We start from the raw sequence: 27679 nt of genomic DNA, 5'->3' as shown, positions 1-27679 counted from the left end.
CAACTCGTGGATCGTTACGGTGTATCCATCTGCACCATGAAAACTGATTTCTTCAACGTGTCATAGTTTTCCTTTCCTCTTTCGTCTACACCGGACTTCGACTTTTTATGTGCAACTCGGCGGGTGTTTCTAGAAAAGAAGAGGAGGCTTACCCTACTGGTGCACCTGGTCCATGCTCCCAGTTTTCAGTGGAGTCCTAGTTGTTCATTTACTTTTGTAACTGTTTATGTATTATTTTAGTTATTTTATGTTCTTTGTTGTGTTTGTCTGTTTTCCATGTCTGGTCTTTGTCTCTGGATTACATTCTTTTGATTTCCGCTAGAATCTTGTTTTCCTTGATTACTCTTTAAAATTTTACTATCCATGTACATAAGCGCTCAAGTCCTCTGACAATAACTTAGATCCTTCTGCTATTGTACCTATAGTTGTATATGACTTTGGTAATAAACATAAACAATTTTGAAAAAAAAAATACACTTAAACTGCGTATGGCTATGGATAGTAAAACAATTTAAAAATCTGACAGTATCATTTGATATGAATTTCTGATTTAAATGTTTGTCTGCCTTGTTGAAAATCGAGACCTTTGTCTTCTTGACATTTACATTTGATCATCATCAGAAAACATCAGGCAGCGTATTGGATTTGAATATCCATTCCAAGTACAGTGAATTCCTGTTAATTAATCGCATAGCCTATTTTTCAGGAAAAATGTGCAGTTAATATGAATATGCAATAAAATACCTAATATTGTAAATGTTTAAGAAGGTCTTATATTTTATCATGTCTTACTAGATTCCTGCCATAGTGTCTCGTCAAAAGAAAGAGAAAATATTGTTGTAAAAAATAAGTTATTTGGAAAATTGAGGTATTCTACTAACGATGTACTGTTGTTTTACTTATTTAGGTACATTTTTTGAGTAAATTTTGAAAAAATATTTATGAAATAAAGAGGAATTTCTAATTTGTGTTCTTGTCTTACGCAAATAAGAGGAATCTTTTACATGGATAAGATGGAAAATATTTTTGTTCATTGAGTTTCTATGTAATTAACAGAAATATATAATTAACAGGTATGTGATCAAGTGGAATCTACTGTACTTGATCAGAATTGGAAAAGTAGGGTCTCTGTGTTCGTTATTGTGCCTTGCTATCAAAATTCTGAATTGGGATTTATCCTTTTGTGAGAGAAAAACTTTACACTACAGAAAAGAATTCGGAAAAGTCATGTATTCTATGAGAAAAAATATATTCGATATTCTGAAAATATGGCATTATTTTACATGAAAATTATAAATATATACATCTATCCTGTCCAATCTGAGCGTTTTCCGGTATTTCTCCCGGAAACGGAAGCACATGTTATTGTTTACTTTTTTCTGACGACAAAGTGAGTTGGTTGAATCGACTTCAGTGCTAGATGTGATATATTCCTTCACAATCAATGAAAAGTAGATATTTTTTAAAACTTATTCATGACTTAAAAATATTTTATTGCTGTTTTCAAGTTAGGAAGTTCGAAATCGTCAGGAAGGGTCCTGTTTTGAAAGTCCATATTATATTATAATGACGCTGTCTACATCCATTGAAATCATGAAACATTTCCTTTAAGTTTGGCATGCAACATCAACGTAAGAGGTTGGAATAATGTTCTTGCAGGCACAAACCTCTTACAATTGAAATCATGTAATAATATTATGAGGTAGGTCAAGGTATTAGCTAGGATTTTGAGGGCTTTAGTCACTTTTGGGTAAAGCACGAACCACATATGATATGGGCAGCAGAACTTTGTAAATAGTTAATAGTATCATACACTAAAGAGATTAACACGCTTAATATGTTTATTTAAGTTTACAGACGTAACAATAAATACAATAAATGTCACATCAAAATAACTGTTATCACTATCAGTGTTCTAGCTAGGATTGTAAATAGAGGGGCGCAGGGAAGAGGGCACTTTACAGCATAGCATGCTTTTTCAAATAGAAAGGGACAATGTTGATTTGATTAATTGTTTTAATGTGTATGGTATCATTTCTGAGATATATTTCTTCATTTTTGTCCTGTTTATATGTTTGTAGTGTGTATACTTATGGCTGTTTCTTGTACATATACCTGATTACTATTCTTATTTCTATGTTTGAAACCTATCAATATGACTTCAGTCATTCATTGCTGTAACATTTTTATAGATAAATATGGCTTATACATAAAAAAAACCAAAAAAAACATGAAATTGTGTACATATAATTTATTAAAATTAATAACAGCATGACAAGAAAACAAAAACAGCACTACATAACTATTATGAACTATGCACTATCTATTACAAAAGCTAATAAAGCACTACATATTAATGCATGTACCAAAATGCAATAATATCTCATTTGCCTTCGTTGAAATGAGTAAAAAATGAGTCCAAAGTTATAAAATAAATAAATTACGGTAACTACGACAATCCGAGTCCGTAAAAAATATTAAAAGGAGAATATTACGATGATTTTTAGAAAAAATATTTTCCACTTCTCAAAACAAACATAGAAAATGGTCAGGGACAAATAGAAATATACCATCTATTTTTGAAATTGTAATGAACTTCCTTGTTGACGTATTTATTTTTATAGATCCAGTTCAGTATTCTTGATAATACATACAAAAACAATTGAGCAGGAGTATAAATCTTTATTATCATAAAACATGAAATCTTTATAACCGAGAATTGTCATTATTCATGAAGAAAGAAGTTATAGATTGGTTGGTCCTTGCAACTTTCTTCTTCTCATTTTGAAGAAGGAGTAGTTTGCGTTTCTGTGTAGGCAACGTGAACAATACATTGAATCAAATCATACAACTGGTGGCCGTTATATTATACAATTTTCTCGGCTTTGACATCGTTCACTAGTAGTTTTAGCCCTACAGTCGGCTTGGTACATCCTCATAATCATCAAAGGTGATAAACCGCTAATCACCGATAATTACCTGAGATGTACGTCGGGGTTAATTATTACAGGATATTGTAAAGGCGACTCTTCCTAATTGGCTTGGGGTAAATAGCAAGTGTGTGATCTTAATGGGACATTCAGATATGCTGATAGGGCACTGAGGGGCGCAGGCTTGATAGGGGCAGGGCGCGGCGCCCCTCCATTTTGCTCTAGCGAGGACACTGGTTATTTTCTATGAGAAAACATGTGTTACGTAAATAAAATGAAATTGTTACTTTTAGAAAAATAGATTTTTTACATCATGATAAAACTTTGATGCATTCAGTCTAAAAACTACTATTTGACAAAAGCTACTATTTTGGTATGAACTGACGCTCAACTAATAAGAGAAAATCTTCTTGTCCTTTGCCAAACAACACACCTCAAAAGCCCTTTTCAACCTGAAACTCCTCAAATCAGAAGGATGGAGACAGATGTTTAGAAGGGAATTGACTGATGACACCTTGACCCCGTTCCTAAGATAGGTCATGATCAGATTGTACCTACTAAATCCCTTCTCACAGTTACCAGAAGATAAAGCAGAAACTAGACAGATACAGTACAGCTCGCCACATAGTCCGATAAATACCTGGCATACCTCATACCTGGCATCCAATGCCAGGTTAAATATTGCTTTTTGGCCCTTAATTAACAAAACCTTCATCCCCAGCATCACCTATATCCAATGTAGAACAGGAAATGACTAATTAACTGTAAAAATAAGTTTGTTTTTTTTTATAATTTAAGGTTTGAAATTTTTAAGTATGTTTAACTTAAATTTAAAAAAAAATTAGTTCTTATGGACTTTGTAGATGAATTAGTGTACTTACCATGTTTTAATTCAACATATAGGCCTTTCATTAAGAGGCGCTAGCAGGTACCTTAACTCTTCTTAGCTACTGAAAGGTACAATATACCTCCAGAATTTTAAAATCTCATATAGTTTTATTAAAGAAAATGGTGAAAAGTACCTTCTACAAAAGAAAAGGTACCTGAATTGCAAAATGAATGAAACCTCTGAACATGCATGTACATGTATATACAGAACTTTTTTGTTCTCGATAAGTTTTGGCATTTTGATATAAAACTGAATTGTATTATTACATGTATGTGACAATTTATATATTTATTATTTATCCTTTTGAAATATTTTGAAAAATAAGTTTGCAGTTTATTATTATTTTGGAAATCATAATTAGGAAACTATATTTTGTTTTTTTTTTCAGTTGTATGAACACACATTTTTCTGCTTTATGATTTAATATCAGAATTTATTTGAGATGTAGTTAAGTTCAGATATGTTTAACAACTGACACAGGGATATTTGTTTGCAAATTAAAGTAACAACAACAAAAAATTTAAAAATTGATTTATTACAGTGGAAATCTTCATATATAACTGTACATAAAGATTCCCGTATTAAAAGCTACCAAAATGTTTTTATTTACATTTTTAGAGGTATATTTAACATTGAATATACCATTTATGATAAAACACCTAATTTTGAGTTGCTACATGTTATTACAATTATATTTCAATTGAAATCAAACTCTCACTTTGAAATGATACGTGTTATAGAAAGTGAATATGATTTTGTTTATTTGTTAAAAATCTGATGTATGACATTATGGTAAACAATTAATATATCATTTATAATTTGTACATTTTCTTTTTTATTTTTTACTAAAATAGGCTATAATATGCATCTACCTTTTTTCCTTAAAAAATATAAATTAGTCATGAGTGATATTGATTTGCAATATTACATAGTATGTGAAGTAAATCTATACTACTTTTCACATGTACCAGTATTAACTTTCTATGTACTCTTAATGCATGTTTGTATTTCCATTGATATTTGACTTTTATGTTAACTGAAAAAAGTCACAGTGACATTTGCTAAGGAAAAAGTCACAAAAAATATTGATGTGTTACAATGCTTGAAATCATACATAATCCTCAAGAACATCCTACATCCTAGTATGTATGGTGCACACAGGGATTGACAGTAACAGTAGTCCGGTAGTCCTGTGCCACCCTAATTTTGGAGAGGACTACTTGAAAATTTTTAATGGTAGTCCTATGGGTTATCAAAATTTTCCCTTATTTTTCATAAGATCTGAGAACTGAAATGTTGTTACTGTCTGGACTACCAGTTTTACCTCTGAAGTAGTCCTGTTGACCACTGAAGTAAAGAAGTTACTGTCAAACCCTGGCACATGTCAATTATAGCCATATTTTCTCAATTATTTTCATTGCAGTGTGTAATGACCATTTATTAGTTGTAAAGCAGTCAAATTCTTATGCAGATTGGGTCCTGGATATTGTCATCTGGTAGATGTGGCCTCCCCTTTTTTTAATACATGTAATAAGTGATTCAAAATAAATAGCTTCCCTGCAAATGAAAAAAAAAACTTTTGTTATCATATTTCATTTCTTTTATTAATTTCTTTTTTGGATAAAAATGAAACTTTCAAATTTTCAGACATGTGTGCAAATGTAATATAAAATTATTTAATTTCAGTATTAATTGATATTAAATGAACGATAAAATACAACTTTTATCTTTTACAATTGATATTTCCCATAAAAAAGCTCCAAATACATTGTACATGTATAAACTGTAACTTTATAATATTTCCTGTGAATTTTCCCTACATTTGATTTTTACTGACACATGTACATATAATCCTAATGAAAAAAATAGTACATGTAATATTTATTAATTTTTTGGGTTAATATAACTCAACTGAAATTCCCTGGTAAAATTAAATTTCAGTCTGATTTTTATTTTAAAAAGTAATACAATTTTTCCTATTGCCATGTTATGATAAAACACCAGAAACTTTGCATTTTATGTATTCTTTTAACTTTGGAATAAATCATTTGAAAAGTCCTTTTAAAGTAGAAGTAGAAAATACATGTACACATGTATTTCAATTTCATCAGTCTAATTGCCGGTGTAACCTCTAAGAGGAGGAAGTCAAATATATAATGTAGATTACTGGTCAGAGTGTAGATCTTGCCATTTTCATGTCAGAAGCACTTCTCACCCATCTGCTCATAAAAATTTCATTCCTCAATGAAAAAAAATGTATGAAAGCTCATATTATAGAGCAAAATATCAGCAATCTGTTAATCATTTTGTCTTAAATTAAGGGCATGAACTTGTTTAACAGGAGAAGACGAAAAATCAGTTGGCGAGAATTACTTGTCAACCAGTATAATGTCAAAAATGTTCTTGATATTATTTTTAACCCTCTTGTCACATTTTCTAGAAATCTTGTTGGTTCTTGTCACTTCTTGAAGCTAATTAGACTGGTTTAACGTCATACTTCAGATTTTCTGGGAAGCTCTGAAAGACCCAACTTCCTGTCAGACTACTATCAGGCTCTCAGTGCTTCCAAGCTATGACTTTATTTCACATTTAATATGGCTAGGAGGACTTTGTTCAGGTGAAACCTGTGTGTAAACAGTATTTTTTTTTTTTTTTTTTTTTGGCAGGTAAATAGATGTTTAGCGCATAATAATTATAAATATTTCAATTTTTTTGTTATGAAAATTGAAAGATTTGAACTATTAAGACACAAAGATGAATATGACGTAAATTTCTGTACATGATTTTGATTTTGGTATTATAAGGCAAAAAAAGAATAAAACTAGTCTTGTTTCCTGTTACCTCTTGCATACATATGTTAATTGTATCAAAAAAGCTATAACTATTTAATAACATCTCTAAATATTAGATCAAAGTTAAAATGACTATTTTTCATAAAACCTACTCCACTATCATATTGAAAATATATTGCCTAGTAGATTAAGTATTTTCTGATGCATTTTTTAGTTATTATTTTTACTGTATTCATTGTATTCTGCATTAGATGTTATAAAGAACCTTAAATGGAAATTGGGCCATAAGAAGGAACCTGCATTATTTTACCATGACATTTTGAATCATTGGTTGTTTTTTTTTTCTCTCTCTTATTTGATGTTTCTCTTACCATTTCTGTATGCCCAACATCGAAAGTTAATTTGTTGGAAGTGAAGTCCCAATGAAAGCAAATTATAAATACATGTATTACAATTCAAAGGACTAAGTTTTAAAATAGAAAACCACATAATAGTGAAAATACACACAAAACTGAAAGTGAATATGCAGCCAAAACTGGGGGTGCTTGAACTCAAAGTTTTACCAATCTCTGCTTCTCTTGAATCCTTCAAATTTTTTATCATGCTACATTGTACATTAGATTTCATGTATTAAGAAAACTATTGACCTATGAAAAAAATCAGTCCTCATGCAACTACAATAAAATGGATATTATTTATATTTAATATTGTATGGTTTGAACTGTATTATCATTTTCATGATTACAATATACTCTTCTAAATTGCAGATAGGCATAATGGTAAACAAAAGAACACCACAGCAAATGAAAAAGTCACCGGTTATCGCTGAGCCAGCCTTAGCAAATCGTCCAAAGAGAAATATTTCACCTAAAAGTTGGGTATGTATGTCAGCATCTTAAAAATTTATAATAAGTATCATTCCCATTATCATTCAATCACACAAACCATGGCAAAAAAATATTCTGGTAAATTGTAAAATGATTATGAAAATTTAAAAAAAAATATGATAAACTTTATCAATGACTTAATTTACATTGTTTGTAGTTAAGCATTATTTTTTCAATAGAGTTAATGTAATTTCAGTTAATTATAATTACATGTATTTGCAGTGCAATTATATAAAGAATAAAAATTTCTAAACTGCTTAAAGATTTTCTTAATGGCAATTTAACTTCCAAACCTTATATGCATTTTACTGATTTGTTGAATAAGAAATAAGCTTTTTGTTTTTAATCATCAGCTACTTTTTTCTCATGAAAACTCGCACAAACTATAGTAATGTATTGTTGTTGAGCTCTGTGATGATTGAAAATACCTATTTATTTAGGATAACTCCTCTGTTCTTTCATGGAGGGAGGAACAAGAATTGAAAAAAGCTCTATATGCATCACTTCATGATGTAAAACGTCAAAACTCTGATCCTAATGATCAAGGCTCTGCTGGGAAAGAGGCAGAACCTGGCTGCAGCTATGTTAAAAGTCATAGTGTAGAAACTACACCAAAGGCAAAGAGAACTAGGTCAGTAAGTGTCGAGAAAATTGTACAGAAACCAGTAGGATTGGAAACCAGGAGACACAGTTATGGTTCCAGCATACGCCAGAAAGTGAGAAAAAAGGTTAAATCTGAAGAAAGAGAGCTTAGAAGAAGAACCAGATTATCTAATACCAGTACTGATATTCACAAAGCAATCAAAACGGAATGTCAGATCAGCACTAGTTCTGTCACAGATGAAACAAGTAAAGATTCTGTCAACTCATCAGGAAGTCAAGAAACGAAAAGGTAAAGCAATTATAGAAACTTTAGGTGCATTTATGTCATTTGTATCTGGTACAAAATACAATGGAATGAACCATGAACATTAACATTTGAGTGTTGTGAAATGTTGTTCTGAAAATCTAACATCAAGATAAGATTTCATTCATTTATTTATTTGAAAGCTATTGTTCTTTACTTTGATTTTAGAAGTAAATATTAATTCAGAAATCTTTGTACATGAGTTCTATGATATTGATATGATCGTATATTCTTTAATTTTAATTGTCTTTTCTTTGTAGGAAGTTTTCTGCTCAAAGAAAGTTTGCCCAGGTGCATGGATGTGGCTATGGGTATATCTACACACCTTCTTCAACACCAGTAAAACAATCCAGTACAGGCTCATCAAGTAGAACTCCTCCTGTTAAGGTTTTTCCAAAAAGGGCAAAAACTGAAGACTTTCTTACATTCCTTTGTTTAAGAGGTATACATACACTAGTATAACTAGATAGAACGTTACAAAATATATAAACATTTTGGTGCATGAAATTTAAATGTGTATGTAGTATAAAAATTTAATGGTAGAAATGTTCTACTATCAATTTAAAAATATACAACACAAAGGGTTACACTATACAGTTCTTGATGGTTGTTGTGAGCTTGTAACATACCAGTACTTTGCAGGTACTAGTGCTTTACCACCACATATGGACATGTACAATTTTACAAGAGAAGATTCAAATGGTGGAGACTCCAGCTATCCTGCTACACCCTCTAATGGTAGACGACATGGTAGAGAGAGCTCACCCTCCTCATCAAGTACCAGTGTTAGTCAGGATGAGGGATTCTGTCCTATCTCTCCAGTAAGTTTCAGCCTTTATGTTACTTTAGATCTTTAGATACTTTATTACTTAAATCTGTTTGAACTTAAGTTTTCCAGTTTTGTAATCATTGAAGAGAAATTAATGTGTGGACCTTAGTCATTATAAGAAATACTACATGTTACATTATATGTGTTTAATTGTGGTCAGCTAATGTAGCAATAGTATGATATGCTTAAAGCTTGGATGTGTTTTGATTATCTTCCAATTCATCAAAATATCATTTTAATGGTGATTGTATTGATTTGCTATTGTAGTTGAAAAATTTAATCACACCAACAAAGAAAGCAGCCCGAGCCAGTGCTGGAACTCCTGATGTTGCTCGAGGTCTAGCCACACGACACACAAAGAACTCCATGAGATCTGCTAATCTTGATATTACACCGGTAAAAACATCACCTGTCAAGAGAAAGTCTCCTACAAAACTTAAAGGTAGTCCATCAAAAATGGCCAAATCTGACAGAATCAAAATGAAGAGGAAGGCTGTAGCAACACTGACTTCCATGGATAAAAGATCCAGAAAGAAAAGTCTCTTCACTAATGATCAGTCTGATAGTACATCACACAAAAAGGTAAAGTTTTCATCAGATGTAGCTGCTGTAGCAACAGATGTCTGCTTATGTAGTCTGCTTGATTGTAGTGCATGTAACCTTACTAACCTTGATGTAGTGAAAGTAGAGAAAACTGGGTCAGGTTGTGGTGACATTAGTTTAGCATCAGTCATGACTCCTTCTAATCATAATCTTGATAAGTCTTCTGAAAAAGTGATTGTTGGGAATGAAATGACACTTTCTGCTGGAACAGCAGATACAATTTTTCCCAATTTTACAGATGATGTATGCAATAACAACAGTATAACTACCTCTGAAAGTGCCATATTATCTAACACGAAGATTAGAGGAGGAAATAAATCTTCCAAAAGTACTCAAGAGATCATTGATAATTCTCTATGTTTGTCTAAACATGTAAAAGAAGAAAATACAGAGGTATGTCCATCCAAACCTCTTCATGTCAAATGTAAGGATTTTCCTATAAGGGCCAGTACTTGTATTGTGCCTAAACCATCTCCTCCATTTTCTTTGATCAAAGCTATGAGACAGCTACAGAATGTTGACTTTAGTTCACCAGCAACCAGAGCTTGTCACCATAGCATATGTTACCATAATAACAATTGTTGTCATAGTGACAATAGTGGAAGCAATGATAAGGATGGTGCTATTTCAGTAGTAGAAGAGAGTAACAATAATGTTCCTTCTGATAATTCACATCAGTGTAACAATAACTTAGTACAAGTTACTGAAGGTCATGTTGCGGTTAAAATGGGGGAAGATCATAATGATGACTCAAGGTCTGTTTGTAAGACTTTATTTCCCATACCTGAGTGTAGGATGTCTGTTTCTATGTAATAGATGTGAAACATTATTGTTTAGTTTTGTTCCCTTGTGTTAGAAAACAATAACCAGGAGTATGTTTTCCCCTTATTTCTTTATCTTGTATTGCTATATATTCCATACTAGTATATAATATTATAAGTGCATGCTTACATATGCTTACCGTTTTCTTACCCAGCAATTGAAATATGTGTACAGCTGGAAGGTAAAGAATTTTTTTTTTGGCCATATAACAATGAGCTAGAAGAAGCTTATTTAAAACCTCTGTATCATTAATTACTACTTACCTTCCAACTAGACATGATGGGTGTAACAGGTTATGATTTTAAAGGTTGTCCTATTGCCCGAGGAAAGTAAAACTGACTTTTGGACAAGTGGAAATCAGATTTCTTAAAATGCAATTGGAGATATTACTTGGGACAAACTAATAATATTTTTGGACAAGTGAATGTTGTAAACTTCTTGCCCAATTGGACAATTTCAACAGAAAGTGAATGTCATTCCCTGTGTAATATTTCATTGCTTGCAATAACTCTCTATTACTTATTAGTCTACTGTCTCAATAATTCAGGTAAAAACTAGAATTTTACTTGACACAGATTATACATTTGTTACTGGTAGCATACTGTATTAGCAGAATTTAAGCCTGTTTCTGTAGAGTATAGTCTCTTTCTTTTCCATTGGAAAATGAGATTTAACTGATAATAGTAAACTACACAAAGAGTTTATGCATAAAGATACTGTTTAATGTTTTTTTTTCTTATTTAATTGTTTTGCTATGATTTTCATTTTAAGGTGAATTTTCATTTATAGATAAATATGATTTGTAAATATTATTATAACATTTATTGACTTATACCCTTTTCCAAAATATTTTACTTTGTACACTTCTGTAATACTAAGGGATTTTACATGACATTTTCAGTCACTAAATTCCACAGAGGCAGTTTGAAAATTTCTCTGTTAGTGGTTAGACATTAAATGATTGAACAAAATATCCCATGTAAACTTATTTTGAGGGTGTGTTGGTATTTTTCATGCAATCAGTATGATCGTGAGTTTCCCTGAATTCTTTTTACATGTACATATACCAGTATGCATTTCGCTTCTTTGATATGTTATCCTTAGATTTTTCATACTAATATTGTTTGTCTTTATTTATATTTGTATTTCAGTGTTTATAGCTATTTGTTTATTAAAATGGATTTTGAGAAAATGTTGTTTTTTACATTAATAATTTAATTCAAGTAGATCAGAGATATGCCTTTGGCAAACCTGTATTTAAAGGAATGAATTAGGTCTTTGAAATTTAATTCCAGAGTAGAATAAACATATTATGGCAAGAAGTATAAGTATTAGTCCAACTGCTGTCAACTGAATCATTAGTTTATATGATAGAAAAGTGTTTTTTAATGTTTTTGCTATTGATAGAGCTTAGAACAACAGTTATTTGCCAAAAACCTCAGAACACACTTAAAACGAGCTGTTAAAGATGCCAAGAAGAGAAGAAAAAAAAGTGAAGATTATATTGCCTCCCGTCTACCTCCAAGGAAAGCTAGACACAGTGACTTTGGCTTATATGTTGAGACTGAAGATCTTGATGACAGTTTAGAATCAAAACTACCTTCTCCTGTGATGGAGGTAGAAAAGAGAAAACGAAAGGTAGAAAGTAGAATAGACGTGGATGATGAAATCAGTTTAAAAGTTCCTATAAAACAAAGTAGACTCTTTAAGACTGAAATGAAGGTAAGAAAACCGAGACTGAAAGAAAATATCAAAAAAATTAAACAGTTACCCAAGGAAAAGAAGACAACTTCAATAGAGTCTAAAGGTGTTAGTACAAGGTCATCATCAAGACAACATTCTGAAACATCTTTGTCATCAGTAAATGTTTTTCTTTCACAAAAACTAAAAAAGTTGAAAAAATTAAAACAAGAAAAAAAAGAAATTAAGAGAAGAAATGTGTCAAAAATGATTTCAAGGAATAAAGACAGAGACTTTAAAAAGAAGGTTATAGATGATACAACAATTAATGAAGATGATGAAAAGGGACAAAGGAAGAAAGATGATCATGTGGTGAGGAAAAAAGGGAGACAACCAGGTGAGTTGATGTTTGATAATGAATATATATATACTAGCAAATAAATAAATATTCATCAGTAGACTTTAAAAAATGTAATTTGTGATTAATAAAACCATGTAATGATATTTTTTAACTTTATAAGCCTTTTGATTTATTTGCTGAAATGTTTTCGATATTTTTCTAGAAATTTTGGTTGGTTTGAATTTATTGCCTTCTTAGTAAAACTGCAGTTTATATTAAATATTAGAATGGAAATTCTTCATTTTATACTATTCCATGTAGGTAAAAAGTTAGCTGAAGGCAAACAAGAGTACATGACGGCCCAGAGGTTGGAGAAGTTTCCAGACATCTCTGATCCAGCTGTGTTAGTAGAAGTTCCTGTATACCACCCAACTGAACAGGAATTTACCAATCCTATGTTGTATCTACAGACAGTAGCATCATCATCCAGATCCTTTGGAATGTGTAAAATTGTACCTCCAGATTCCTTCAAGGCAAAGATCTGTTTAATTAAGAATTCATTTACACTTCAGTTTTTATTTAAAATTATAATTATGCACTTGCCTTTTTATGTGTACAGATCATATTTAAATCAAATGGTTTACATGTGGTCATAGAGCCTTTGTGATATGTCATACTAAAAACAGATAAAAACAATATTATACACCTGAATTGATACTCATACATAATCTACACATTATTTATTGGTTTCAATATATCTCTCTTTAAAATTGATGCATATACATATATTAAGAAATTCAGTGAAAAAAAAACATGATATGTAATGAAAGAGCAAGACTACTCCTGCACTGCGCCATGGATTTGTAACAACTCACTTGAAGTTTTGGTACCATATTTAGGTATGCATGACTGACTTGAAGTTTTGGTACCATATTTAGGTATGCATGACTCACTTGAAGTTTTGGTACCATATTTAGGTATGCATGACTGACTTGAAGTTTTGGTACCATATTTAGGTATGCATGACTGACTTGAAGTTTTGGTACCATATTTAGGTATGCGTGAAGGAAATTGATTATTATTAGAGATTTGAAAGGGGAAGAGTTTAATTAGAAGGATATGTTGGAATTCTTCTGTAAGTTTGCTTTCAGTTCTATTTTCTAATATTTTCAGTTGGAAGGAAAGATAAATGAAGATGTAAGATTTGTTTCACAGAGGCAGATTACAAACAAATTGTACCAAAGGTATTTTGAAAAAAAAAGTAGTTTCTTTATATTCCCTACACAGTTTATTACTTTTGTTAGTTAGCATAAATAACAAAAACATCACCCAATACTTAAAATCAATAATTTTACACGTAAACAGTGCTTGAGGTTGAACTTGTGATGAAAGGAATAATAGACTTTTTTTCGTATATCATTAGCTTTAATATTAAGCATCATTTGGGGCCTAGCATGTGGGCTTGCTTACAAACTAGCTTGATAAAGTTGGTAAGGTTTTTTTTCTATATTTGCTATAGTGCAAGTTACCCATAGAGATAAATAAAAATAATGTTTGTTTTCAGACAGGGACCCAGTGCTATTAACATGGAATGTATACAACATTATCTACAATCTAATGGTATCATAGAACAAGTACCTGTTGTAAGTTATTAATGATATTTTAATTACTTTAATCTAATCAAATATTTTGGTGCAACCTTTGCAAAGGTATGAAAAGAAATATCAAATTCTTTAGTTAATGTAAATGAAAGTTCTTTAAGCATGTTTCCCATGCTTTACTTTGATCTTTTTTGTTATTATACCAGATTAACTATTTACCCTTGATTTGCTGTGTAGTTACTGTTTGAATTTGTTGTTTTACTGGCATGGTAGTAGATGATGAATGTTTTTCTTTAGGGCAGTTCTTTGGTAAACTTCACTGACATGGTAGGGAATTAATATTGTTTATATGGCAAACTTTACTGACATGATAGGGGATGATTTTTTATTCTTTGGTAAATTGTACTGAGATGCTAAATGTTCTGTAGCAAAATTTTATCGAAATGAGATAATAAAAAAATGTATGCTTTCCATTTTTTTTGGTCCAATTTTTAGTTGCACAAGCAATTAACTTAATGTTTTATTGTCAGATTTGAGGGATAGAGATAGATTTAGGTCAGTTGTCACAAGTCATTAAAATTTTTTTTGGGGGGGGCATGCAGAATGTCACTGAAAAGAAAAATGGCAGAAAGTTGCAGATATCATGGGATATTCTAAACACATTTGTACAAGCAATTAATTTAATTAATGTTTTATTGTCAGATTGGAGGGATAGAGATAGATTTAGGTCACTTGTCACGAGTCGTTAAAAATATGGGGGGCATGCAGAATGTCACTGAAAAGAAAAAATGGCAGAAAGTTGCAGATATCATGGGATATCCTAAACACGTAAGTTAGTCATTATTGGAGAAATGTTTACTTTAATTCATTAAAGGTAACTTCAAAACAAAGAATTCATTATTAACTGCCTGGATGATAGGGTTGACACTGTTAACTCCCTGGCAGATAGGGTTAACACTGTTAACTCCCAGACTGATAGGGTTGATACTGTTAACTCCCTGGCTAATAGGGGTGACATTACTTGTTGTTGAAGTTAGGTGCATGATACAACACATAGATAATACATATGATTTTATCTGCTTTGAACCAGGAAGTAATGTATCAGTGTCTTCCAAATCAAAACATGGAGCAAATTGATAAAATGGTTAGGAATCACCCTGTCCGTCTGTCTGTCAACACAACTCCTTGTAATTCACTCTATGGATTTTGATACAATTTTATAGGAAAGAGTAATTAAGGCAACAAAGATTTGAGGGGAAATAAAAAAAAAAACATATTTCAAGGACCAAAAGCAGACAAATACAACAAAGAATATGAAATAACCAAATAATATGAACGAAGAAACAAAAATAAATGAGCAACCTAGACTCCATAAAAAACTGGTAGCATGGACCGAGTGCTCCAGGAGGGTAGGGGTCTTGTGCTTTTCTAGAAAAACCCGCCAACATGCTTATAAAATGTTATGTCTGGGGTAGATGGTGTAGAAAAGGAAAACTATGACCAGTGAACAATCAGTTCTGCTGCACATTGAAAAACCATAGTGATCCACAAGTTCATGATGGCGACCATAAAATCTCTGTAGTGATGACTTCAATTTCATGTTCCAGAAGCTTAATTGTGAGAAGTCTAGCATGATTTAAAAAGTCTGCATAGTTACAGCAAGCTCTGGGGTAAGGTATGACTTGTGATATGAAAACTCAATCTGCAGGTGCTGAAGTTGGGGATCATATGTATATTTTTCTTTGGGAAGATAATAATTGTCATATACCTTGCAAGGTGAAGAAAATACAAATTAATTGTTTTACATGTTTTTAAGTCCAAGTGATTCAGGTTATTATTTTGTTACTTTGTTTACAGTATTCTAGTTTTCTCAATTGTGATACTGCTGATAGATATATCCTATATGTATTTAAAATTTTCTTACTTTAGATACCAGATATAGGCAATAAATTGTATGATATCTACTGCCGATTTCTTTTGAATTTTGACACCATGCCTGAACTTGAAAAGCAAAAGCTTAGAGAAAAGGTGAAGGACATATTGACTAAGAAGTTATCAGAAGATACCTGTTATTGTAAGGTATAAGAAATGAATATTGATTTGAATATTTTGTTTTTTTCCATTAATTAATTTTTTTATCTTATAGTTGTAATGAAAATTTTAACTCTAGTTATATCAACTTTTATTCAGTAGAGTAACTCTGAGTAATATAGGTGCACTAGTGTGTGGTGAGTATCTGTATAAATATATGAATAAAGCAATAATATGGGAGCAAAAAATTTTAGCCTTTGTATATATTTATCTTTACTTTTTTAACTCTTCTTATGTTGTACAGGGTAAGAATATGACACTAACAGCATTCAGTAAGATGGCAAAAAATATAGAGTTGGCTTTTGGTTGTGAAGAAAATACACCAATAGAAAAGATTGAGGTATGAGCTTCATATATAAGTTTATAGTACTGTGTACACAAGGGATTAGTCATAGAACTACAAACTATGTGTACATACAACTGAGTTGACAATATTTTACATTAGTAAAATACAAAGGTGCTAGTAACAATAATTTATATTAGTCTGTATTATTTGACTTTTTCACAATAGGAGGTTATGTGCATATTACAATGATATACTGCCCCATGCTGATATATCGCCCTTGCTTCCTAAATTTATCATCCTTAAGATTAAAAGGAGAGGATTCAGTATAATATGACCCTCTACTGTAGGCAGTACAGGTACAGTGCTGAATCCGTAGGTAATTCCTTAGTGCTCTATTGTTACTCTTCTCAATTCTTTTCTGATATGTTTCAGATTTTCAAAATCTATACAGTAACACGTTATTTTCTAATTACAGAAACAGTACTGGGACATTTTAGGGGAACAAAACAGACATGTTGTTGTCCATAGTGGACATCTAGACACACAGAAATACCATTGTAGTGGGTTTTCTGCTAAAAAAGATGCAAAGTAAGTCTTCAGCAGAAATGATAGCTACTGGTAAATTATAAACCTGTAAAAAAGATCTGCTGAATGTTTTATCATGTTTCTGATGGTGTATGCTTGAATTACAATTTGAGTTCTAATGAAGAAAATTATATGGTGATAAACAGTGAAATGTTGGTATAAAAACACTCTTTATGCCTGTATGAAATTGTAGATTGCTTTGATTATCATTATTTCAGAGTAAAATAGATTTGATATTTCATTGGAGTAATTAACTCTTTTGACATTTTTACCCATATGATCAATCTCTGCTTTACTTTTGAGGTTCGTTATTAATCAGTGTTTTTTTTTCACTAACAAATCAAATATAAATACTATTAATAATCCACTGCAATACACATTTTAAAAGGGAAGTGAAATGTCACCCTGTCTGTCCATACACATGTTTCCTGTACATGTAACCCCTCCTAAACTGTTCTATTGATTTTAATGAAACTTTTTATGAAGGTAACACATCATATGTATTGATGTAATTGATGCAGAATAGATATTCCATGATATTTACAGAGATAATTCCACTGAAGGTATTGAACACACAGTAACAGTAACTTCACTCTCAAGTCTGGTTACCTGTGATTTCAGTATTAACTTTGTTATTTGTCTGAAATGTAAACTGAGGCAAAAACCATTAATAGAGTTGATGCATAAATCATCACGTAAACATATCTTGACTAATAAAGAAAGCCAATACAATGCTGAAAGTTGGCAAGTAAACTGCATCAGCTATTTAAATCTCATAGGAACTGATTTGTAAACATCTTTTTAGTAGTCATGCTCTCTAATTATTTCTTCTATAATTTATTACAGAAATCCATGGAATTTGAACAAACTTCACCAGAAACCTGGTTCTGTTCTACAATATTTAGGGCCTCTCCAAGGTATTTAACTCTTAGCCAATGATTCAATAGAGGAATGTGATGATAAATATGTATTAAAAACAATGATTTATAACCTGCATGTTATCATTCTTGTTGTGTTTTTAATTTTCACTGTATGTGTCCTTTAATACTAAATAAACGTTTCTCTTGGACTTTTTCTCCTATTTGTTTTACTGAAATGAATAACAAACTTTGTTGTTATATTATTGGACTTGTAAGTCTCATTATGTGATCCTGAGAAAAATAACAGATTTACAAGCCTTATTGAAGATTAATCTACATGTTTTTAAGGTGTGACTGTTCCAATTCTTCATGCAGGGATGTTGTACAGTACTTCTTGTTGGTCACAGGCACCACAGCTCCTACCATTGATTAACTATTCACATTCAGGCTCTGATGTTCTGTGGTAAGTTGTCAAGGGGGACAGTATAATTAAGAGAAATTTTGTTTTAATTATATTTATAGTTCTGAATTGTATATGTTGGTCAGCTTGACCCTCAGTATTATAGCCATTATGATTGAAATCTTGAAAATCATAACATTCTCAAACAACAGATTTTGTCTTTCTTATTTTGAATTGCAAACTTCAGTTTGAAAATTAATGTATTTGAGAAATGTAGAATAATAGTTACTTTTGAATTTGATACTGACAATATCATATGGAATATCTTGACGAGCATGTGAGTGCTAGCTGAGATGGTCAGCATCAAAATCCAAAGTAATTATCATTCTGTATATGCGTAAACTAATAATTGAATTTTTGTTATATAAAAATTTAAATTTAGATTTAGTAATTATAGTAATATTTGATGTACTGAATTCCAATTTTTATAACACTTTTGATAAAAACCTAGTAGTGTGACTACAAACTGTTGGCATGTGATGTCAGTTTCAAGTAAGAGTCTAAAGAAGGTCTGGTGATGTTATAATCACTCCCAATTTTTTGACAGATATCTTGTTTTGTACGAGTGATAGATAAATATCTGTAAAAGGTACAGATTAACGATAAAGTTGTATTATGTTGTCAGTCCATGATTTGAAAAGAATGTTTATTTGTGTCAGTTTCTGATCGATAAGTTGTATGTTTCTGTCAGTCCATGATTTGAAAAATATTTATTTGTGTCAGTTTCTGATCGATAAGTTGTATATTTGTGTCAGTTCATGATTTGAGAAATACAGTCGAACCTCCTTAATTTGAAGTCGAAGAGACCATGCAAAAATGTTCAAGTTATCCGAGGTACGATGTCATCTGAGGTCGAGTATAATCCAGAAATAGCTTGATCGATGATTATTTCTACATTTACATCATTTGCTGTGTTTGTACATGTAGACATTAACCTGACTGATTGATAACCTCGAGTTATCCCGGGTTTTGATTCATTCTAGTTTGAGTCATCCGAGGTAAAATTTTATTGGAATAAGGGGAGGTTTGCTGGGACTTTGTAATTTGTTCGAGTTATCTGAGATTTTGACTCTTCCAATATGACACATCGAGGTTCAACTGTATATATTTATGTCAGTCCATGATTTAGAAATTTGTATATTTGTGTCAGTCCATGATTTGAGAAATTTGTATGTTTTTGTCAGTCCATGATTTGAGAAATTTGTATATTTCTTTCAGTCCATGATTTTGTAAATTTGTATATTTATGTCAGTGCATGATTTGGGAAATTTGTATATTTGTTTTGAGCCCATGATTTGGGATATTTGTATATTTTTTTTCAGTCCATGGTTTGGGATATTTGTATATTTGTTTTGAGTCCATGGTTTTGGATATTTGTATATTTGTGTCACTTTATGTTTCTAATCATTTTGTAGGTATTGTGTACCAAGACAAGAGGTCGAAAAGTTTAGCTCTATAATGAAATCTCATCTTCCTGAAGATGGAAGTCATAAACCTAGTTCAGTAATGGTGAATATCTTTATTGTTAAGCTACAACAAGAGTTACATAATTAGCTCTTATATGTCTATATTTTTTAACATTTCATTTGACTGTTCATCCAAAACAATAAAATCAAATAAACTAATTAATATAACGAGAATAGATATGGTGAGTATGTTATACAGACAACAACCAAAATGAAAAATGTCAGCTCAAGACCCCCTATGGGTCTTCAGTAAACAACAAGGAATCCTCACACCATAGAGCAGCCTGCAGCTGGCATGGAAACAACATTATACATAGGTACAGCTAAAGCAGCTCTTATAGACTCCATCAACATAATAGAAAACTGAAAGTGAAAACAAAACAACCCTCCCCTTTTTAAATCTGGCCACTGTGTGGAAAAATATTACATAATTAAACACATCTAAAAATCAGTTAAGAAAGGTCTCTGTCCCTTGTTAAATCAGAGATAAAGAAACTGACTATAAGCTACACATATGCACAAAGCACTACTGACATGCCAGTTCTATACAGGTTTAAACCTACAAAAAATTATGTCATGTGCAATATCAATCCCAATTCTTTCCATACAAACTTGAGAACTATGGTACATCGCAAGTCATACAATGAGGACACAACACGTCCTGCCGAAAACTGCTTTTAAATATAGTGAGCTAGTTTCTATGTAAAGACCCTATGAGCAAATCAAAGTTAATACCACAAAATGCTATGTTTTAATGTTCTTTTTCAAAGATAAAAATAAACTGTTGTGTTTACAATGAAATAAATTACTGATTTTATAAATAACAGCAGAAAAAAATATGTTTTTAGAAATGAATGGTTCAACTTCAATACTATTTTATCTCAATTTGTATAAATTTGGTATATCTTTTTAGATTCCACCATCAGAGTTGATAAAGAAGTGTGTATCAGTCAGCAGATGTGTACAGAAACCAGGAGAAATTGTAGTTGTCTTTCCTAAATGTGTGTCGGCTAATGTGTGTGGTGGATTTGTTGTTACAGAATCAGTTTGTTATGCTCTTCCTGATTGGTTATCTGTAGGGCAGATACCCGTTGTAAGTCTATCTGTTATGCTCTTCCTGATTGGTTATCTGTAGGGCAGATACCCATTGTAAGTCAGTCTGCTATGCTCCCTGATTGGTTATCTGTAGGGCAGATACCCTTTGTAAAGTCTGTCTGTTATGCTCTTCCTGATTGGTTATCTGTATGGGCAGGTACCGATTTGTAAGCCAGTCTGATTGGTTATCTGTAGTTGTTTGTTACAGTGAGTTGTTATGGTTGACTTGAGTTTTCAGAAAAAAAATGTTGTTGAAAATGCATTGTACCAAGATAAATAACACATGGAATTTAGATATTGCATATGATTTTTACATGTTTTGAAACTTCTTCATATTTTGTGTTTAGGTCTAGGTTAAAAAAAATATATCAAATTCTATCCTGCTATTATGTCTCATACTACACAAATACAGGATGTGGAATAAGCATAATTTTGTCTCCTGTCTAACTTTTTTTTTCATTTTGATCAAACCTTAATGCAGAAAACAGGTACCCAGTTTTGGGGTATTTCCATAGAGATTGTATAAAATGATATCATATATTTACTGGGTATACTTCATATTTTTCCATTAAAAGATACTGTTGAAGGATAAAAACAGTACATTAACATTGCCAGAAAATATCAAATTCATTTGTAATAGCATGGAAACAGTCACAATTGTGTAGGTATAACATCACTATCTGACCTGTTTCTAAGGATCATACAAATAATTTGATTTTTTTCCAGCAATGTACATGTATTGATTATGAGATTTATCTAAACTCCCAAATTATTAATATCAGATTAACATATATGTTAGGTCAAATCAAGATTTCTTCATGAAACTAGGCCCAGATTGGGTTTTTTTTAGCTCACATGGCCAAGGGCCATGTGAGCTGTTACTATCACTTGGTATCTGCCGTGAGTCATTGATGTTAATAATTTTTCAAAACTCTTCTCCTCTGAAACTGCAAGACCAATCAGAACCAAATTTGGTATGAATGTTCCTTAGGTTTGTTCTGCATAGAACTGATGTGGGGATTATTGATCTGTTGAAAATGTGGCTGCCATTACTAAAAATAGAACATAGGAGTCAGACAGAAGTTTTTGCATATATCTCCAAAACTGTTAGGTTTAGCCAAATTCTAATATGGGAGTATTAAGTGTTCAGCATAATGTGATCTATCTCTAGTCAAATTTTCGTTTCAATCTAATAAGCCATGTTGGAGTTATTACCCTTTTTTTTGATGTTTTTTCCCTATTTTTAATGTGCATTCTCCTCTGGAGCTACTTGACCAATCAAAACCAAACTTTGTAGGGTGTTCTGCATAGAACTGATGTGTGGTTTTTTTGATCTGTTGGAAAACATGGCTGCAATTATTAAAAAAATAACATAGGGGTCAGACAGATGTTTTTTTGCATATATCTCCAAACCTGTTAGGTTTGGTTGAATTCTGACATAAGGGTAAAAGTGTTCAGCTGATCAGATCTATCTCTCGTCAAATTTTTATATTGATCTGTTAAGGTCTCACTAACCACTTCCGGGTCAAATGGCCACCCCCCACCTATGTAGTACCAAAAACACACTGAACCTATACCTATGCATTGTAAGTCCATTATTTGTGTGTATTCTGATTAAAAGATGTCAAAATAAAGATGAGAATGTGTACTTTAAAACCATATATGTAATTTACTGCAAAAGTGTATGAATATTGTTTACATGAGTGAGTAATTTTCCTCCATGCTGTCAGTTAGCAGAAAAGGTAAAAATGTGGATTTTTAGTATTATTTATTCAAGTTAATTTTGTGAAGAATTTCTTCGGACATCGTACCATTAGAGTAATGATTTTGAAAGCCTTATTTTCCCAGCTTGCAATGGTATACAACTGTAAGATGTCATTTGTTCTGGGAATTCACAGTGAAACTTTGAAAATTACCTTTTTAACATGTAAAGTAATGGAAACGTTAGAAGTGGTTATTGAGACCATAAGCTAAATTACGGCATATTTCAGAGAAATGCATAATTTGAGGAAAATTGCCTTTCCTTTTCGTTATTTCCATTTTCTCATAAAATCAGTGTAGTGATATTGGTAATCTGGCTATATTTTAAGAGGTGCATTGTACAAGATATTTTAAAAAACAACATAGCAACAAGATTTTTATCAGTAAAACTGACTCATAACTTGACATCGTCCCTGAAATACCTAACGTCACTGCTTGGGATATTCAAAGTACTCAAATTGTCATACAGCACAGACTAAGAATCACACAGTGATGAAATAAGCATGATATTAATTGTTGTTATCTCTCCCTTTTTCATAATGATCAATGATATTAACTGCTACAACTTCTTGAATTATCATAGATATCAAAATGGTATGACAAGTTGCCTAAAATTGTCATTTAAAGTAATTTAGGGAAAATATCACTGAGGGGCATGATATAAAAATGACCATTTCTTTGTAGTCCCTTGTCTGATTTTGATAGTTTTGGTCTTATTAGACTTGCAATACCACAAGCTTTCATAAAATGTAAAAAAGAAAAACATAAAAAAATCATAAAATGTTTTTAAGGTCTCACTGACCCCTTCTGGGTCAAATGGCCACCCCCCTATGTAGTACCAAAAACACACTGAACCTAGACCTATGTATTGTAAGTGCACTATTTGTGTGTATTCTGATTAAAAGTAGTCAAAATAAAGCTGAGAATGTGTACTTTAAAACCATATATGTAATTTACTACAAAGTGTATGAATATTGTTTACATGTGTGAGTAATTTGTCTCCATGCTGTCAGTTAGCAGAAAAGGTAAAAATGTGGATTTTCAGTATTTTTATACAAGTAAATTTAGTGAAGAATTTCTACAATCATTGTTCCATTAGAATAATGATTTTGAAGCCATATTTTCCCAGCTTTGCAAAGGTATGCTACTTTAAGATGTCATTTGTCCTTGGAATTCACAGTTAAACTTTGAAAATTACTGTTTTAACATGTAAAGTAATGGAAACGTTAGAAGTAGTTAGTGAGACCTAAGCCATGTTGGAGTTATTGCCCTATTTCAACATTTTTCCTCTATTTTTAATGTTATTTCTTTCAAAAATCTTCTCTGAAACTACTTGACCAATTAAAGCCATATTTAATGTGAATGTTCCTTAGTGTGTTCTGCATAGAACTGATTCGGAAATTTTTTATCTGTCAAAAAACATGGCCCCTGTTATTGCCCTTGAAAGACAAACATTTAAGGAGGTGAGGGATTCAGGCTTCTGGGACCCTCTTGTTTTGTCATTAGTATTAAATGTATCATTAACTTTAATATCTGCAGAATTCTTTTTTAAACAGTCATCTCTGTTTCAGCAATCTACTATCAATATAGAAAAAGAACCATTTAGTGTAGAAGAGTTGTTATGTAAGATTATAGAAGATTCTCATTCTTCTAAAGATTTACTGTCACATGCATTACCAGTCTTTCAGGAGATGGTGTAAGTTGATAATATTAACCAGAAAAATTATATTTCTTTCTGAATTGGTTTGAAAATCAGAACTTATACCATTAGTACCCTGAAAGGGCAAGTATTCCAGGTACGACAAGGGCATCCTAGCATATTCAAGGCAAATTGCTATCATTCACTAGTAACAAGGAAGCTAAATATTTTCATATAAAGGTCAATCCTGGCAAAAGCTCATAACACAGCGGTGATTGCAACAGGGTTAAAGTCAGGAAAAGGAAGGGCAATCAAAAACAGTCTACCTGCACCTTTGTCTGTACACTTAACAACTTTCATAGTTATCAGTTTGAATTAGTAGATTTGAAGGATTGACTAATTTGCTTTTTAAACATTTCTGGTTCCAGCATGTGTCATATTTAATCCATGGTGTAATTTTTTCTGTAGAGAAAAAGAAATAATGCTTAGATGCCAGTTACAAGAGGCTGGTCTAAAGATGTCCCGTAGAATGTATACAAACATTGGACAGATAAAGACATCCCCTGGTGGTACCAGTCGATGTATGGATGATGTTGAAGAAATTCTAACATTCTGTGAGGCTTCTAAGAAAGTCTGTTACTTATCAATGGTAAGTTTTGCAGATTATATATGACCAAGAAAGTTCATTTATACTATAAATTGTGTGCCATTTCTGTTTGTTAATGACAACAATTTATCATACACCCTGGAAGAAGGTTGGACATCATAAGTAGATGTGCACGAAGGAATCGACTTACTGTTGGAAGAATCTAAAGAGAAATAATCCAACTTAAGGGTTTTACATGTTAAAACCTTTTAAACTCAACTTCTTCTAAACCGCCCATTGGATTTTGTTCTTCTGTGTATGCTTCCCGCCTAAAATTGAAAAACTATTTTTTTGCATGAAATCTGGATTTTTCATAAACAAATTAATCCCTTCTTTGCTCACCATTCAATTCTGTTAATGCTCTCCTTACCTGAAATCCTGGATCCACCCTACATAAAGGAATATATTTACAATTAGGGGACTCCACAGGGAGATAATAGAACTTGTAGGTTATATATGTAACATCATTTGAAGTGGAGGGGGGGTGTATATTCACAGTATTTCAAGTTTCTATGACTCCGGGACATATAATGGTTTTTATTTTTGCTCTTTCATTAGATCCACTTGTATATTGAAATAACTGTGTGCATAAACTTCAATTATCTACCTCAATTAAGATGTATATAAAACAGTTATGGAGTTGACTCTTCACTTTGTTCACTTGAAGTGTGGAGTAGCTGTAATCAGCATACCAGTATTCTCTAGATTCTGTATCGTATCGGAGGAAAGCTGTTCTTTTTCTTATGATCATCCATAAGCAGCTGTATTATTGATGATTTGATAGGCATTACGTGTAAGCTCAAGCTATATGAATCGTGTGACCTGCCAGTGTTCCTGTAAAACGCTTTTGGAAAGGGCTAGGCAATCCAAGTTAGAAAAGAGCAATCATTCACTGGTAATAAGGGAACTAAAAATTATCACATAACTGTCAATCCTGACCATGACAACCATGTATGGAAGACGTCAAAGATATTCTATAATTCGGTTAGGCTTCTTAGATCCTTCAAAAGCAGTTGTATTACATATGCTTTGGAATCCATACTGCTTTAAGCTTGCTCCTACTAATGGTAATATACAGCAACCAAGTTCAATAGTTTTGATAATAGGTCACAGTTCATTTGAGATAACCAATAAAAGTATATGATGTTTAATACCACGATGTAATTACCATCCTATTTTTTGTTTCCATAGGTACTAAATGAGGCTGATGACTTAGCCTTTAGACCAGAACATGGACTACAACACATACAGAAGAAACGTAACATCAAATCATGTGTTTTTATGTACAGACACAGTGCTGTTAGTATATACTCTGTTAATCATCAGAAAACAAAAATGTTGTTACAGCACTTTAAAATGTGATTTTATTATCTTCTTCAAAGACAATTTGTAAACCAGGCTTTTATACTTGAATTGGTTGAATAAAGAAAAGTTTGAAAATGGAAAAAGAAATATTAAAATGTCTTATCAAAACAAAATGGCTTGTATCATTTTTTGTATCATTATACATGTGCCTTATGTTTCTCATTCTCTAGGAGGAATTGAAAGGTATGATTTTCAATGCAACAGAGAGGTTGAAGAATAAAGACTGTCCAGATAGCCCCAGTAAACGAAAGAGAAAATCTACTTGATATCATCTACTGGATAATCAAGGCATCTACTAGCTGTTTAGGGCAGTGGAAAGAAAAACTTCACACATTTTAGATTATTCCTGGTAAAAAAGAGGAAATGTCTGGTTCATGTTCAAATTATGATTGTATGGTGAATCTCTGGATTAGTTAGGCAGTAGGACTAGCATAAGTTCAGACAGTAACTATGATAATTTGATGATAATACTCATACTGTTGTGCAATACATTGTATATTGTAAAAATAACATTTGTAATCATTGTACATTGTGTTTATTTATTGTAATGAAACCAAATGTCTCCATATTTTTATACAAATATGACTTCTAACTGTTGTTTTATTTGAGGTGTGCTTTTATAAAAATCAGAATCATACAAGTCATTTAATGTAACTGTACGATATGTTAAGACTTGAACTTGTTAAAACTTCATTCATTCATTTGTCTGATAGTGTGTAGTACAGAGCTTTGGTAATCATTAGTAAATTGAATCTGGATATACTATATCCCTATTCCTAAGGCTCGTCTCTTTTGTGTTCATTCATATTTTAATTCTAATTACAAGAAGAGTTATTGTGCAATAATACAAAATGGAAGCCTGGTGCTATTGTTTTGGTGATATATTACAGTTAATGAATTTTCCCATTAGGACTTGGTATTACTTGCTATTACCGGTAGTGAATGATTACTTTTTACAATGTTGTCTAGTTTTACAATGTTTTCTTTTGAATATCAAATGTCTCAGATATTTAGAAAATCTTCTGTTCTCATTTTCATTTGTATAAAATGTTTTTTTTCAGTGTAGAATTTGTTTGATTTTATTTCCTTGTTCTGTTCAGCAGATTGAATATTGTGCATATTGAGCCATTCATTTACCTTTTCAC

At 31.7% G+C, this 27679-nt stretch overlaps 1 protein-coding gene across 2 annotated transcripts; it reads left to right on the top strand.

The window, feature by feature from the left end:
• The first annotated feature begins 1344 nt into the window (after nt 1-1344).
• On the top strand, nt 1345-27602 carry LOC148615683 (uncharacterized). 2 transcript variants are annotated; one of them, XM_088582174.1, is made up of 22 exons: nt 1345-1451; nt 7379-7489; nt 7939-8390; nt 8666-8847; nt 9048-9226; nt 9502-9816; nt 12067-12736; nt 13001-13212; nt 13853-13923; nt 14244-14322; nt 14983-15108; nt 16210-16359; nt 16616-16711; nt 17133-17245; nt 18089-18159; nt 18451-18565; nt 19978-20071; nt 20942-21121; nt 24456-24580; nt 24992-25172; nt 26361-26468; nt 26705-27602. In XM_088582174.1, the coding sequence occupies exons 2-22, from the start codon at nt 7388-7390 to the stop codon at nt 26798-26800; spliced, it is 3717 nt and encodes a 1238-aa protein (XP_088438300.1). In that variant the 5' UTR covers nt 1345-1451; nt 7379-7387; the 3' UTR covers nt 26801-27602. The 2 variants fall into 2 exon arrangements, with proteins under 2 accessions (XP_088438300.1, XP_088438301.1); XM_088582175.1 differs by lacking the exon at nt 1345-1451 and adding an exon at nt 1476-1702.
• The last annotated feature ends 77 nt before the right edge of the window (nt 27603-27679 follow it).

The sequence above is a fragment of the Perna viridis genome, chromosome 5 (assembly GCF_037379345.1).
Source record: "Perna viridis isolate PV_CMFRI_1.1 ecotype Kerala chromosome 5, ASM3737934v1, whole genome shotgun sequence".
Classification (NCBI taxonomy): domain Eukaryota; kingdom Metazoa; phylum Mollusca; class Bivalvia; order Mytilida; family Mytilidae; genus Perna; species Perna viridis.
Note: the sequence above shows the minus strand (reverse complement) of the source record. Positions and strands in the feature narration are given on the sequence as shown.